This window comes from Scleropages formosus, chromosome 15, assembly GCF_900964775.1.
Source record: "Scleropages formosus chromosome 15, fSclFor1.1, whole genome shotgun sequence".
Lineage (NCBI taxonomy): Eukaryota > Metazoa > Chordata > Actinopteri > Osteoglossiformes > Osteoglossidae > Scleropages > Scleropages formosus.
The window spans coordinates 1,214,258-1,226,973 of record NC_041820.1 but is presented as its reverse complement, the minus strand read 5'-3'; the positions used below and the strand labels follow the sequence as shown (position 1 = coordinate 1,226,973).

General features: G+C 52.4%; 1 protein-coding gene across 3 annotated transcripts in view; it reads left to right on the top strand.

Annotated features, from left to right (window-relative positions):
- The window catches only part of qkia (QKI, KH domain containing, RNA binding a), a 48,149-nt gene that overhangs the window by 14,053 nt on the left and 21,380 nt on the right, over window positions 1-12,716 (top strand). For all 3 annotated transcript variants that reach the window (XM_029258659.1, XM_029258657.1, XM_029258658.1), the window contains exon 3: window positions 8,270-8,386. In XM_029258659.1, the coding sequence (XP_029114492.1) occupies window positions 8,270-8,386 (117 nt within the window). The remainder of the gene's footprint in view (window positions 1-8,269; window positions 8,387-12,716) is intronic.

Below are 12,716 nucleotides of genomic sequence, written 5' to 3'. Positions count from 1 at the left end.
CGACACCGGCACAGCTCACTGCCACCATAAATAAGATTCTGAGTCGCGCTCCGGCCTGAGCGCAGCCCTCCATCAAGATAAATAGTCCCCGGGCCTGAACAGCCCTGCTCCCATCCACTATTAAACGCAGCCCCCCCCCACCACCACCACCACCACCCACCTGTGCTCAGGCTGTGCGTCACCAGAGGGCAGAGCATAGTCCATGTAAAATGGCTGGCTGCGTTCACGGTGCTTCTGGGGTAATTTTGGAAAGGGTCGTCACACATTCTCCGTAAAACGGAAAGGCGCACAGGGTGGAGTCCTCAATACACACACACGCACCGCCGTCTGCACTCTTTCCACAACTGCATTAACTATGTTTCTCTTCTGCTGAGTTAAATCCGGTAGCAAAGGTCCGACATGGCGCATTTTTTTATGAAGGTGGAACATTAAACCCCCCCAGAGTGTAATGAAATGAAAAATGCAAACATAAAAGCTTAATTTAGAAGTTATTTATTGCGCATGAATAAAAATGGATGGAGGAGGGAAGCCAGCAAGATGGAGAAGATACAATATTCATGTTGGCTTAATGTGCGAGTCATAAGACCTTGCCGAAAGACGACTGGCACCGTGTGACACGCTGGGTGAGCGTATTGTTGTGGCTCGTTACTCCTCTCGACGTCCCATTTTCGCATGGGCGGCGCTCCGGGACTGAGGGTGTCGTCACCTGTCCTGTCCGCTTGTTTTGATGCAAAAGCTGAAGGTAGATGTTCTCTGAACACGAATTCTGTAGCGCCTCTCTCCTGGCAGGAGTCCTCATTGCGTAGTTCTGTTGTGTGCAACCTCTGATTGGCTCTGTGGATCAGCGGTGCACAAAGTCTGCTGATACATGGCAAAATGGGACAAGCGGAGGAGCCGTAGCCCTTGTGTGGGTTCGAGTTGGTGCTGCCAGGAGGTGAGTGAGTCCAGCTGTGATTGTATGGTGCTTCCCATTGAGGGGTGGCTTCTGAGCAGCGCATTCTGTTTGGACCCTGTCCTGGCTTCCTGCAACATCAGGGTTCCATGCACTGCTGTCCCTTTCCCCTGTGCTCCTGGCCCACGCACCATGTCTCCGGTATTGTGACGTGCCTCCGTTTTCCTCAGCAAGTGGGTAAATGTGATCTGGATGGAGCGCTTGTTCACTGTAGGGTTCCACGCACTCGTTTTCCCTCGCATCAGTGTGTGTGCGAGGGCTGCTGGCCCCACCACCCTGGGGGGCACTCCCAGGACCCCTGTGGGTGACGCATGCACGTCTCACACCACTGCCTTCCTCAATCCTGTCACACTCGATCAAATGCTGAAATGTTCAGTTTCCTTTTGTTAATTATACTTTATTCAATTTACTGACTCCTTGAATTCCTGTGGTGCCGAAAAGCAGCAATTTTTAAAATGTTACCACTGGTTGTTCTGTACAGTCATAAGTTGATGCAATTTATTGTAAATGCCAATTTTAATTGAATCTGCACAAAGGGATTAAACAATAACACTATAAAGTAGTGGTGCGGTTCTGTACTGCAGCACAGGAGCATACGTGGTAAATGTAATTTTTATTACTGTTCTTGCAGTGTGACGTGTCTCCAGTTGTGCCGCCGCCGCCCGACTCGAGGAACTCCAAATTAAAGGCCTTAGGCTGTGCTCTTAATGAGGCTCTTTGGGCTGGAGAGACGCGGCTCGGTTCAGCTCTCTCAGAACTTCCCTGGACTCGGCGCGCTGTGCCTGGGTGCGGCCTCTTTCTCTCCCTCTGCCCCCCCTCGCCCTTCCCCCCACGCTCCTGCTTCCACTCTTCCTGTTTGCTTTAATATGGATGAAATGAGTCGGAAGAAATGAAAGACGTGCTGCTTTATGGCGTTTATTAGCGCAAGCCGCAGCAAGCCCGGCCGGCGCACATGATCCCCACTGCTTTTAAAGGAACACATCGGGGTTCGCGGTGCTTGACTGTGTTGTGTGGGTGAAAGCGTTACACTTTTGCCGCTGTGGCTGATCACGGCCTGCTGACTGGACAAGCTGTAGCGTAAGCGAACGATGAGGTGCCTTCAGATGCACCAAAACCCACCGTTACCCTCTGATGGGGGTTTCTCTCATTCTGGTTTTCTGTGCCAGTACAGGCTTTTAATGAGCAAATGTGAGGCAAAATACGGTGAAGGTCAGGAAAAGGAGTTGACCCTCCGCGTCGGCCTTCGTTACAGTCACTGCCCGGTGGCCTGTGTGTCAGCACGCCGTATCGCAGCACAGGCACCGCGATGTTGCTGCCCTCCAGAGCCCGAGATCCGGCAGGAGGCGCAGCGGTACGGAAGCCTTGCCGTCTCAGACAAGTCTGCTGCGTGTCACAGAAGTGGAAGTGAGAGGCTGAGCGCCGAAGCCCAGCAGTGCATGTGGAAGGAGAGGAGGGCGCCAGGTTCTTCGGCTCTCGCCAAGTCACCAAGAGTTTAGTATTCCTGAGATCAAAGCGTCTGTCTTGCAGCCTGTAATCTGCACAAAAGGAGCAGGGGGCCTGCTTGACAGCTGGGAGGAGAGAGTGCGCGAACAGAGCTGTGTGGTAGCATGCCGCGGCACTGGGGGAGCGAAATGCACTGAGCTCTTGGTCCCTGTGCTGATGATAATTATACCTGCCTGTTTCTCTGTTTCTGGCCATCTTGATCATCGCGGAGGTCAGTCGCCCACCTCCCTATGAGTAATATAGCATTTACGTGATTGGGTGTGGGGAAGCGGCTCGCTAATTGATTGTGTGGGAGAGGTAAAGGTTGCAGGGAGGGGTTAGGCTGCTGTTGGGCTCTCTCCCTCCCCCCCTTTCCTTTCAGGGGTTCGAGTAAGATGTCTTTGTGATCACAGGCTGACAGCTAACCCCCTCTGCCATGAGACTCTCCATATCCCACGTAAGCCCTGGGATTAGCGCGGAGCACACCGGTTCACCCAATAGGAGCCTCTCGGAGGGCAGGCTGCAGCATGCTCCGCCTGCTGGGGCTGCTGTGGCCTCGCGGCCGCGATCTTCTGTGTGGCACTGAGACCAAGACTCAGGTCGATGCTCAGACTCAAGGGGGAAAGTAATAATTTGTTGAAGTTGTGGCTGGATTTGGGGGTTTATTATGTTTTTTCACTTGATACCGCTTAATATAGGTTTTTCTTCAGAGCATTTGCTTCATATGGAGCCCCTCTGCCTTGAGAGCGTGGACTGTGTTGCAGCCAGAAAGAGGTGGGGAGGATCACAGAGAGGCGCCTGTGTATTGGCATGCTCTGTCCTGTGCCGCTGTATGGAGTGTGCGGCGGGACCGAGGCCTGTTCTCTGCTGGTGGATCAAACGCACGACAAACCCGCGGAGGAAACGGCCGGAGTGAGAGACTTGGGATTGAACATGACGGCGGTGTCGCTTCTCATTCCCCCGCCGCTTTGATCATCGCTCCCTGTGCCGGCGGACACTTGTCAGCGAAATCGCCGTGGAAACGCACTCCTCTCCGTGACCCATTGTCCGCTGCACATCCATTTATGTGCATTTCCTGCACAACTGCTGAAGTTTATTGATATAGTGCCATGCTGAAATTTCCTTAATCAAAACAGTTCTCTGCATTAGCTTCCCAGCTCTGCAACTGACAGCTGATGAGGATGAGATGCGATGTGTGTGTTTGCCTGGAAGGAGAGTCTGTGTTACTGGGTCCATATTACACAGATCCATCTGCATGCATATTAATAAACAACCCTGGTACTTTTCTTAACTTCCGCTTGATGGTAGAAGCTCTCAGTACTTGTCAAGGGCAAAGCCAGGGTGTGGGGAGGTCCATTCCTGGAGTGTTCATGCTGGATGGTGTGTCTCTCCCCCCCCACGTGTGCCGTGGGGGCTGTACCTGCTGCTCGTGTGTATTCTGCGTCTGGCTTCATATTGCTCAAAACACACCAAATGGACTTCTGTGAAAAAGCACCGCCCAATGTGCAGTGTGCGTGGCCTCGCGCAGTGTCGGGCCCAGCTCTGCCTTGTAGGATTTTCATGTGATATTGACTTATGGTAATGAACTGTGTATCTTGATGAAAAGGACCGAATGTTATTGGGATTTGTGTTGTGGTTGGAGTGTTTCAAGCAGCCCCTCGCCTCCTGCGCCTCCACTGATTGCTCCCCAAGCGCCTCCAATAAGCGAAACAAAACTATAAATGCAGCGCTGCGTTTTGGTATGTAGCGCTGCCCCGTCCCCTTTTCGAACACTTTTGCTCTACAGTAAGGTGAATGTGGAGGATCGGTGTTTTCTTTCCGTCCCCCTCCTATCTGTTCCCTGCCCCGCAGCCACAAGGTTGTCCCGGGGTGCACTTTTACTGCCCAGCACCTCGCACCTTCCGGGCGGGATTGAATTGAATGATACGGCGTGTGTGTTCAAGGCCCCGTCCGGGATGAGATATATGTCAAACGGCAACACGCGGGACCAGGGAGGCAGGGGGCACTGTACGCGGGATTGGAATGGTTTGTCTCCTTCTCGAAAGCATTTTGTTTGTTTGCCCTCCTGTGCAGTACACACACGATTCTTATGATGTAGTGCCTGGGAGTGGGGTGTGGATGGCAGCGGTAGTCACTGCAGGAGGGAGGGGGTGGGGGGTGGGCAGGTGCTGAATCACCTTGCCCAAAATGTGCTGCAGACCAACAGGGGCTTAGTCACGGTGCGCCTGGCCAGCGGGCTAGCAGCTAGCGGTTAGCGTTGCCTAACCAGGCCACGGTCATAAGAGCGCTCTTCACAGCCCCGTCCACCCGGGTTGCTCTAAATTTAAACGTTTGAGCCAATGCCTCGGGGGGAGCACAGCGTCCTTTGTGTTTATTGCCAGGGGAGGGGGCAGTTGAAGTTTGAACATTTGGTACAATTTACTGCAGTTTAATCCTCCGCTCCCCCCCCCCCCACCCCCCTATTCCTTTTGGAGGACCTTCACAGCTGTAGTCGGCCCTGCTAACCCCCCCACCCCGACTCAGCCTGCTCGAGGCCGATAACGAGGCTAAACAAAGCGCCTTTAATGTCAGCGTAAGCTCCTCCCCTCTCGACTTCTGCGACGCCGAGGGTTCGAGGGAACGGATGAAAGCGGAAGCGGCCCGGGAAAGGTCTCCATTTCTCTAATCTCCTAATGCTTCAAATGAGGAGTGGGAATTCCGACGTGCGAGCGCTCTCCTCCTCCTCCGCTGCCGCATGTCCTGTGTGCAAGCGCAGATAAATAAATAAAAGCACCAACAAGTCTACAGATTAGCCATGTAAAAGTGCACACTCTCATTTTCCAATAAGTGATTTCAGTGTCCGCAGGAAAAATTAATCTCACTTTTGGGTCATGAACTGCAAGTTTTGGGTTTTAAAGTATTGCTTTTTGAAAATATTGTGTAGGCACAGCTGTCAGAAGTATTTAAAGTGTGTTTTGTTTCTTAAATATTTAATATGTGACGTGTGTGTCTATCTGAAGTGGTGCAGTGACCGCTGCAGGACCAGAAGTTGACCCTCGGTTGGGCAGAGCATCACGTTTCCTGACTCGTTTTCCTCTGAGTAATTTTCCAGGCTTTTCCACACACACACACACACACACACACACACACACACACACACACAGAGCAGAAGGCTGTACTTGTGACCACACGTCTGCCGGTTTGCTCCATGACTTCTGGTGTCCCTCTCCCTGATCTCATGTCCCCGTAGGTAGACGGTCCAACACGCTGACTGCCTCAGCTGCGCTTGACACACAGGCGCTCGGTGGGTAGTGCACGGGGAGGGAGGCTATGGCCTAACTTCACTCGCGGTCGTTGTTCTAAAATGGGCTGATGACCTTTTCCACTGGACGGTGGGGAAGGTGACGCTGCAGCTATGGCTTCATTTGTCTCTGTCCGAGGCCTCGGCACCACCCGCCTGTCACAGACCTGCCTCGGAGATCCCAGTGAGCGAGCGTGTTCGTACGTGTGTGTATAGGCAGGAGAGAGATCCTTTGTCACACCTGTCGCTGTGTTTTAGGAAGCTCTCCAGGCTGTTTCTCAAAGGTCCAACAGCTTGTCACCTGTACTGAGTGGTCAGAAGTTGACTCGAAGCGCCTCGCCTCTGCCTGACCTGCACTGGCAGGCGTCAGCCGACACGGGGAACTGCGTCCTGGGTTAGCCCTTTTGACAGAGCACCATGATTTGTGAGGAGGAGCCGGTGGTTCTGACCAGGGCTGCGGCCACGCCACTGTATAGCGTCAGTGAGGAAAATATGGCCGCCACACATACGCCTGCTGGCATCTGTCAGAGTCTCCGCTTGACGGGTCTGAGGGTCGACAAGTGATGTCACCGTCTCCCCTTGGGCCCTGTCACGTCCCATCAGCATCGCATCTGTCACTTAGCATTTGGGGGGGGGGGGTAAAAATAAAGCAGAAAATAAAAGGCGTGCCGAAGGCTTGGTGCCCCCCCCCCCGTGGATGGCCACTCTTCCCTCCTGGCTGTAATTACTGTCTTGCTCCAGTATTCAAAGTGAGCAATTTCCCCACTATCCAGCAGCCACTGCTCTCTGTCATGTACAATCAGCATCAACATATTCATGGCAAAGGAGAATGAGCTTCTCTCATCTGTGTGTGAGCAGAGCGCCGGGCCGGTGGGGGATGGGCTGCAAGGAAACACCACGGTGCAAATGTGATTCCCTATTAAATAAGTTTCCACAAACAGGAAAGGGCCTCTTCTCATTAGGGGTTCCCGCTCTTGCTGAGCGCGTGCCGTTTTTTGTTCCCGCACCGGCCGGCTCTGACGCTGCGGCTCTTCGTTAGAATGGCTCCCTCGCCACGGTCACCGTGTCTACTATAGCCACGTGGCTCGGCCCTGGTGGCAGCGATGCCATGGGCCGGCTGGCCCTGGCGCCTCTGTGGCAGAGGCAGTGATGCGAGCAGACAGCCCTGCCTCCACCGCGGGCACCTGACAGGCAGCGCTCGGCAGCAGGGTGGCTATGGTAAACAGCAGGTGGACAGTCCCAGAATGCTAGGCAGAGTCAGAAACGCGGGACAGGTGCGGGTGCAGTGGCTGAGGCTGTCCAACCTCCATCCTTGTGTCTATGTGTGTCATCCCAGCACACACACTCATGGACCAGGGTGGTGTGTGTGTGTGTGTGTGTGTGTGTGTGTGTGTGGGGGGGGGGGGGTTTCCCCCCCACTCTCCCCACCTTTCTCTCGGTGGTTTAATGGAACTCAACCACACGGTCCAGTCTAGTGCACACTGACTGACTGACCCAGCGACCGACCCACCCACTCACTGCCACCTGACCAACTCCTGTTCTCTCTCTCTGCCTCTCTGCCTTGTTGTCATACCTCATCTGTTTATTTAGTCCCCCTTTTCTGTTTTGTTTTGCCAAAAAAATGTTGTGGATTATTGCAGCACATTTTTTTCCTGATCCTCACGGAAGCCAGCTTCAAGTGCAAGGGATTATGGTGGTAAATACTTTCCCTTCGGTACAAAGCTGCAAAGCCACTCGCCAGTGAAAGGGTCTTGATAAGGAAACAGTGTTGAGCAGAGCCCTCACCTCGCTGCTCCTCTAATTCCCCGTACTTTTATTTTCCCTCGCAAAGAATTCATTTTGCTCCTGTGCCGTGCCTCACGAAGCCAGTCCACCTCCGCGCTGACCTACATGAAGTCTCCACTTCCTCGTCTTGTTCCATTTGTCTTCTGTTTGTCTCGGGAGTCGGAGGAACAGGGTGCACTCGTAGCACTTGCCTTCCGTCACCAAAAGTAGCGCTCTAATGGGGAGGGTGCCCCAAAACTATGTCCCACAACCCCTCACGTCAGGGCCTGACCACGTCTGGGCTGGACCCCCACCTGTGCACTGCTCCAAACTGCATGACCTTCCTCATACAGATGTGGTAGTGCTGTCTGAGCTGCATTCCATCGTACTCTTTATTTACTTCCTTCCATAGAATGTTACTTTGGTCCATTGAGCTACTTAGGTTCACTTACATGTACATTTTATTCATTTAGCAGATGCTTTTCTCCAAAGTGGTGTACAGCTCATAGAAAATACGATTTGTGCATTACATTGGGAGAAAAACATAGTCGCCACACTTCCCCTTTTATACAATGCGTTCCAGTTACGCAGTACTTTCTATGTGAGCGATTGGAGTGAAGGGCCTCGATTAAGAGAACCTTAGCAGGAGTGCAGATTCAAACTGAGAGATCAACTGTCCCATCTGCTCTCCCTGGGTGTGATGTGAAGGTAGTTGAACAAGGTTTGACAGCCACACTGAGTCTGTTGTCATTGACGTGTGTGTGTGTGTGTGTCCCTCCCTGTCTCTGCAGTACAACTTTGTGGGCAGGATCCTCGGGCCCCGTGGGCTCACGGCCAAACAGCTGGAAGCTGAAACAGGGTGCAAGATCATGGTGAGAGGCAAGAGCTCCATGAGGGACAGGAAGAAGGTAAGCTCTCGCACCCAGCCTCCTCCAGTACTGTCAGTACACTGCCGGTAATAGTGCTCCAACTAGCTCCAGGGCACGACCTCTGGTAGCAGGAGAGGTACATGTCAATGTTTGTCACACACGGCTCCGTGACTCTGTGGAGAAGCACTCTATGCAGGGAGCGTGTCATGGTTCGGAACGTAGCTGTTTGTTGGCATCCCGTTCTCCTGCTGCACAATAAGTATTTTGAAGCGTCACTGTGTGTAGTGTAGCGACCTGTGTCGAAAGGAGAGCTCGTTGCTTTTGCATTTTGAATAAATTGCTTCAGAGATGATTCAGACTCTGCTCCTCAGTAATTTCATTTGGTCGCACTGTAAACGGAACAGACGTCTCCACGCTGAGTGTTGTGGTCAAAATAGGGGCAGCTGGTAGCGCAGTGATTACAGCTGCTGTCTTTGGACCCAAACCCCACCTCCAGCTGTAGTACCTTTGAGCAATGTACGTACTGCAGTCAAACTAGCCAGCTGTATCAGTGGGTGAATGAGTATAAGTAGCTTAACAATGTAAGTCACTTTGGAGAAAAGTTTTAGATAAAGGAATAAATGTAAAAGATTCACGTATCAGTGCACTGAAGGGATGCAGTGGAAATTCCCACACAGGTTAATTAAAGTGTTTTTCCTAGAGAGGCAACAGCTGCGTTTAAAATTCTTCATAGATCTGCAGTCCAGTGTCGCAGAAGTTAATTTTCCGAGGCCCCTGGAGGCAGGGGGAGGAAAAAGCAGTCAGTGGCCTTCGACATCCTCGAGAAACAGACCCCGGAAACGTGCCCAAGTGCTGGGGGGAGCCTTATAGGAAGGTCGACGGTAGCGCCCCCGTACCTCGCATGCCTCTGCTAACTGTGTGTGCCCACAGTGTCTGCTAGCGGTGTGTCTGGGAGGAGGAGGAAGGCGGACACGCTTCGTTCACACAGTGGCGTAACAAGGGAGGATGACGGAAGAGCTGTGTACCAGCACAGAGAGTCCCTATACTCAGGGCTCCCCTTCTCCTTGTTGCCATGGAGAGGGGTCTTGGAGCTTGTGTGTGTGTGTGTGTGTGTGTGTGTGTGTGTGAGAGAGACATGCTGCAGTTGCACAGCTGGTCACTTTTGAAATTGTGTGTATGTGTGTGGTGTTTCTTAAAGTTTATAACAGAGTTCTGTGGAAGCTGCACTCAGCTGGATTCAACAGGAGGGTGGAGTTACCGCTGCTGGGTTGCAGCCGGTTCTTATGGTCACGCACACATGCACGTTTACACCCGGACTTGTGCATAAACTCCTATGGTCTCATATCCCCCCCCACCTTACCTTCCGGCTGATGGGGCCACCCAAGTCAGCGCTTGTGCGTTGCCCTTTCAAGATATTGTCACACTAGTAGCTGTAGTTCATTCTTTATTTTACGGACACTTTTCTCAAAGGTAACTTGTATATTTGATATTTGCTCACTAAGCTCCCTACATTGAGTTACCATCCATACAACAGTTATCCAGTTTTTACTGGAGCAATTCAGGGTTAGTACCTTGATCAGAGGTTCTGTAGAGGGTGCCTTTGACTGCTGTGCCCCCTGCTGGTCCTTATTTACAGTAGTGTTAGAGCACTGATGAGACCCATCACCACCACTATGTTCATGTGGCTCAACCCTGTGTGTGTGTGTGTTTGGAGGTGTTGATGATGCCAGAGGAGAAGCAGATTCCCACTCCATCTGCCTTCCCTCAGGGACTGTCCCCCACAGCTATTTGCACAGCCTGCCTCCTCTCGAGGCACCGCAGAGCTTTGGTCGTTTAGCATGTGCTGTTTACCCCCCCCCCCCCCACCCCAACCCACCCAGTAGTTGTTTTGTGTGCTTAATTTGTCAGGCAGCTCCACTCCATTCGAGAGTTTTGCATAAATAAGGCGAGAGTGTACTTTGTCCCAGCCACCAGAGACGACACCCCCCCCCCCCCGTGCCTGCAGGCCTCTCTTCCTGAAAGAGAACCCAGGAGAGGGTCCCACCGGAGCCCCCAGCCTGGAAAGCTCCCGCACAGAGCCACAGGGCTCTGTTTGCATTCTCTTCCTTTCACTTATTTATGCATGCAGTCCTGTGCTCACCTTGGCTCCGCCCCCTCCCATGTTGCTGTTCTGTTCAAACATCACATCAGGCATATTGTTTTTGCTCGAGTTTTTGATATTACCTGAGGTAGTTTTTGTTCTGCGCCTGCCTTATTGGGCTCATGACACACGCACACAGAACACACTCACGGCTCACGCTTCCGCTGCCTACCTTATTTAGTGTGTACGCACACCCTTTTCATGCCAGTTGAGTTAATTTATGTATGATTACTTTTATAATCTTACGGCACGATGACCCAGAGTGCCTTATTTTCTTTCATTTATCTCTCCCGGGCCCTGGGACCAGAACAGCACTCAACGCAATTATCGCTGCGCAGAGGCTGAGGTGCACTACGCTCCCGCCGCCGTTGCACCGCTCTGGTTGGTGTCTGCCTGCTGGAAGCGGATTGGAGTGGCGTGGGGGGGGGTTTTCTTCCTCTTCGTGTACTAAAAAGTGAATAAAAGGCTGTGCAGTGAAGATAAATAGAAATCAACCCGCTTTTGTTTGGCAGCGATTGCTGTTTCCACTGACAGCTGCCAAAACTGGCAGATAACTGCAGAGTGGGAGGAGCTTCGGGAGGGATCTTTGCATCCCTGCTGAAGAGCTTGGACCCTTGTCTTGTCAGTCAGTGAAACCCCACCCACTGTTCCCACTGAGCCGAGGCAGCGGGTCTAATGCGGTCTGTTCGGAATCCATTAGCAGCAGCACTTCTACTGTGCTCATTCGGTTACTCCTCTCTGTAGGTGTGGGGGCTCCTGCTGCTTGCCTGTGTGTGTTACGTGTCGGGGGGGTCGGAGGGTCAAGGGCAGCGCTCTGCCCTCACGCGGACTAAGAGGCAGTAGTGAAGGTGTAATGGGAAAGGAGTACATTCTGGCTGCTTTAATGCAGTGAAGGCCTGTCAAGGTGTGTTCACAGCAGGGTGTCTAAATGCGCACACACGTAACGCACACACGTGAACTTGTGTATCCGCAAGTTGCACCTGACCTTCACTTCTTGGTAGGGGGGACTAGATGTAATGGGACCGGGTAGGGAATCGAATGCCAGACAGTAACCTGTCACACAGCAGCACTTTGTCACCTGATCAAGCCAGGTGTAAACTGTGGGCACAGAAATATTCCTTTCCATTTTTAATATATGTTTAAATAAAAGGAGAAAGTGGGCTGTGCTGTGTGGAGGCAGCCTGCCTATGAACTGTGATCACAGGAAGAGCTCAGCGCCTCTTCCCATTGGGCCTTGGGGCTTCACAACTGCTGGGTTTCACCTCCCTTTCTGCTTTTCTTGGTATGTTGAGCTTATTTCTCTCCTCATGGATGCTTTTGGTCTGGGTGGTGGCCTTGCGGTAAGTGCCCAGGTCGGGGCGCAATCCAAACCCCGCTATCTCCCAGTCTCCCTCAGTGGCTCCTTTCAGGTTCACAGCCCATACAAACAACCAGATCAGAAAGGAACAGGACACCACCGACTTGATGTCCATTGTGGTTTGGCTCAGGGCCCACAGGGGGTGCTGTCTGCAGTACTGTCCTACCACATATAGTAATGTCCTCGCGCCTGCAGTAAGCCTGGTTGGAGGTCCAGTTTATCCTTGCAGGGACTCTGCTGGTTTCCCAGTGTTGACCCTGTGTCCATCTCTGTGTGGGCTGAAGCCGGAGTCACATCAGACAGCGTGTTAAACACCCTGTAATACGCACAAACACACAAGAACACGTGTGTCCAACAGCAGATGATCTGCCTGGATTAGAGGGGACATGTGGTTACAGGATCTGCGATGAGAGGCTCTGATCTCAGAGCAGCTGTGCAGCTGTGGTTAGAAAAGGGCCGATTCCTCACTGCCTGCGACCGGGAGCAGCCCCCCCCGTGTGTCCGTCCTCCACCTTTGAGACCATGCATTCGAACAGGTGCTCGCTGCTCCATCTCCAGCTCGGCCGCCACAGGGACAGCTGGACACTAGGGTTCGCGGCAAAGCTTCCTTCCGCTCCATGTGGACGTGGGTATATTTTTAGATCCCCCTAATTGTGCCGCACACCAGCTGACTGTTTTAAAGTATTTTCTACTCAAAAAGCAACAAAGAGATTTATGCTGTAAACACGTGGTCTTTTTCGGTAGCAGTTTTTCCCTTCTGTGTTAAGATGGCGCGAGTAGTAAAGATGTAAGGCAGCACTTGGGTCCATTTCGCTCTTTATTCCTACATAAAGCTGCTCAGTTGTTGGTTTTTTTGATTCATTGTGGCTGTT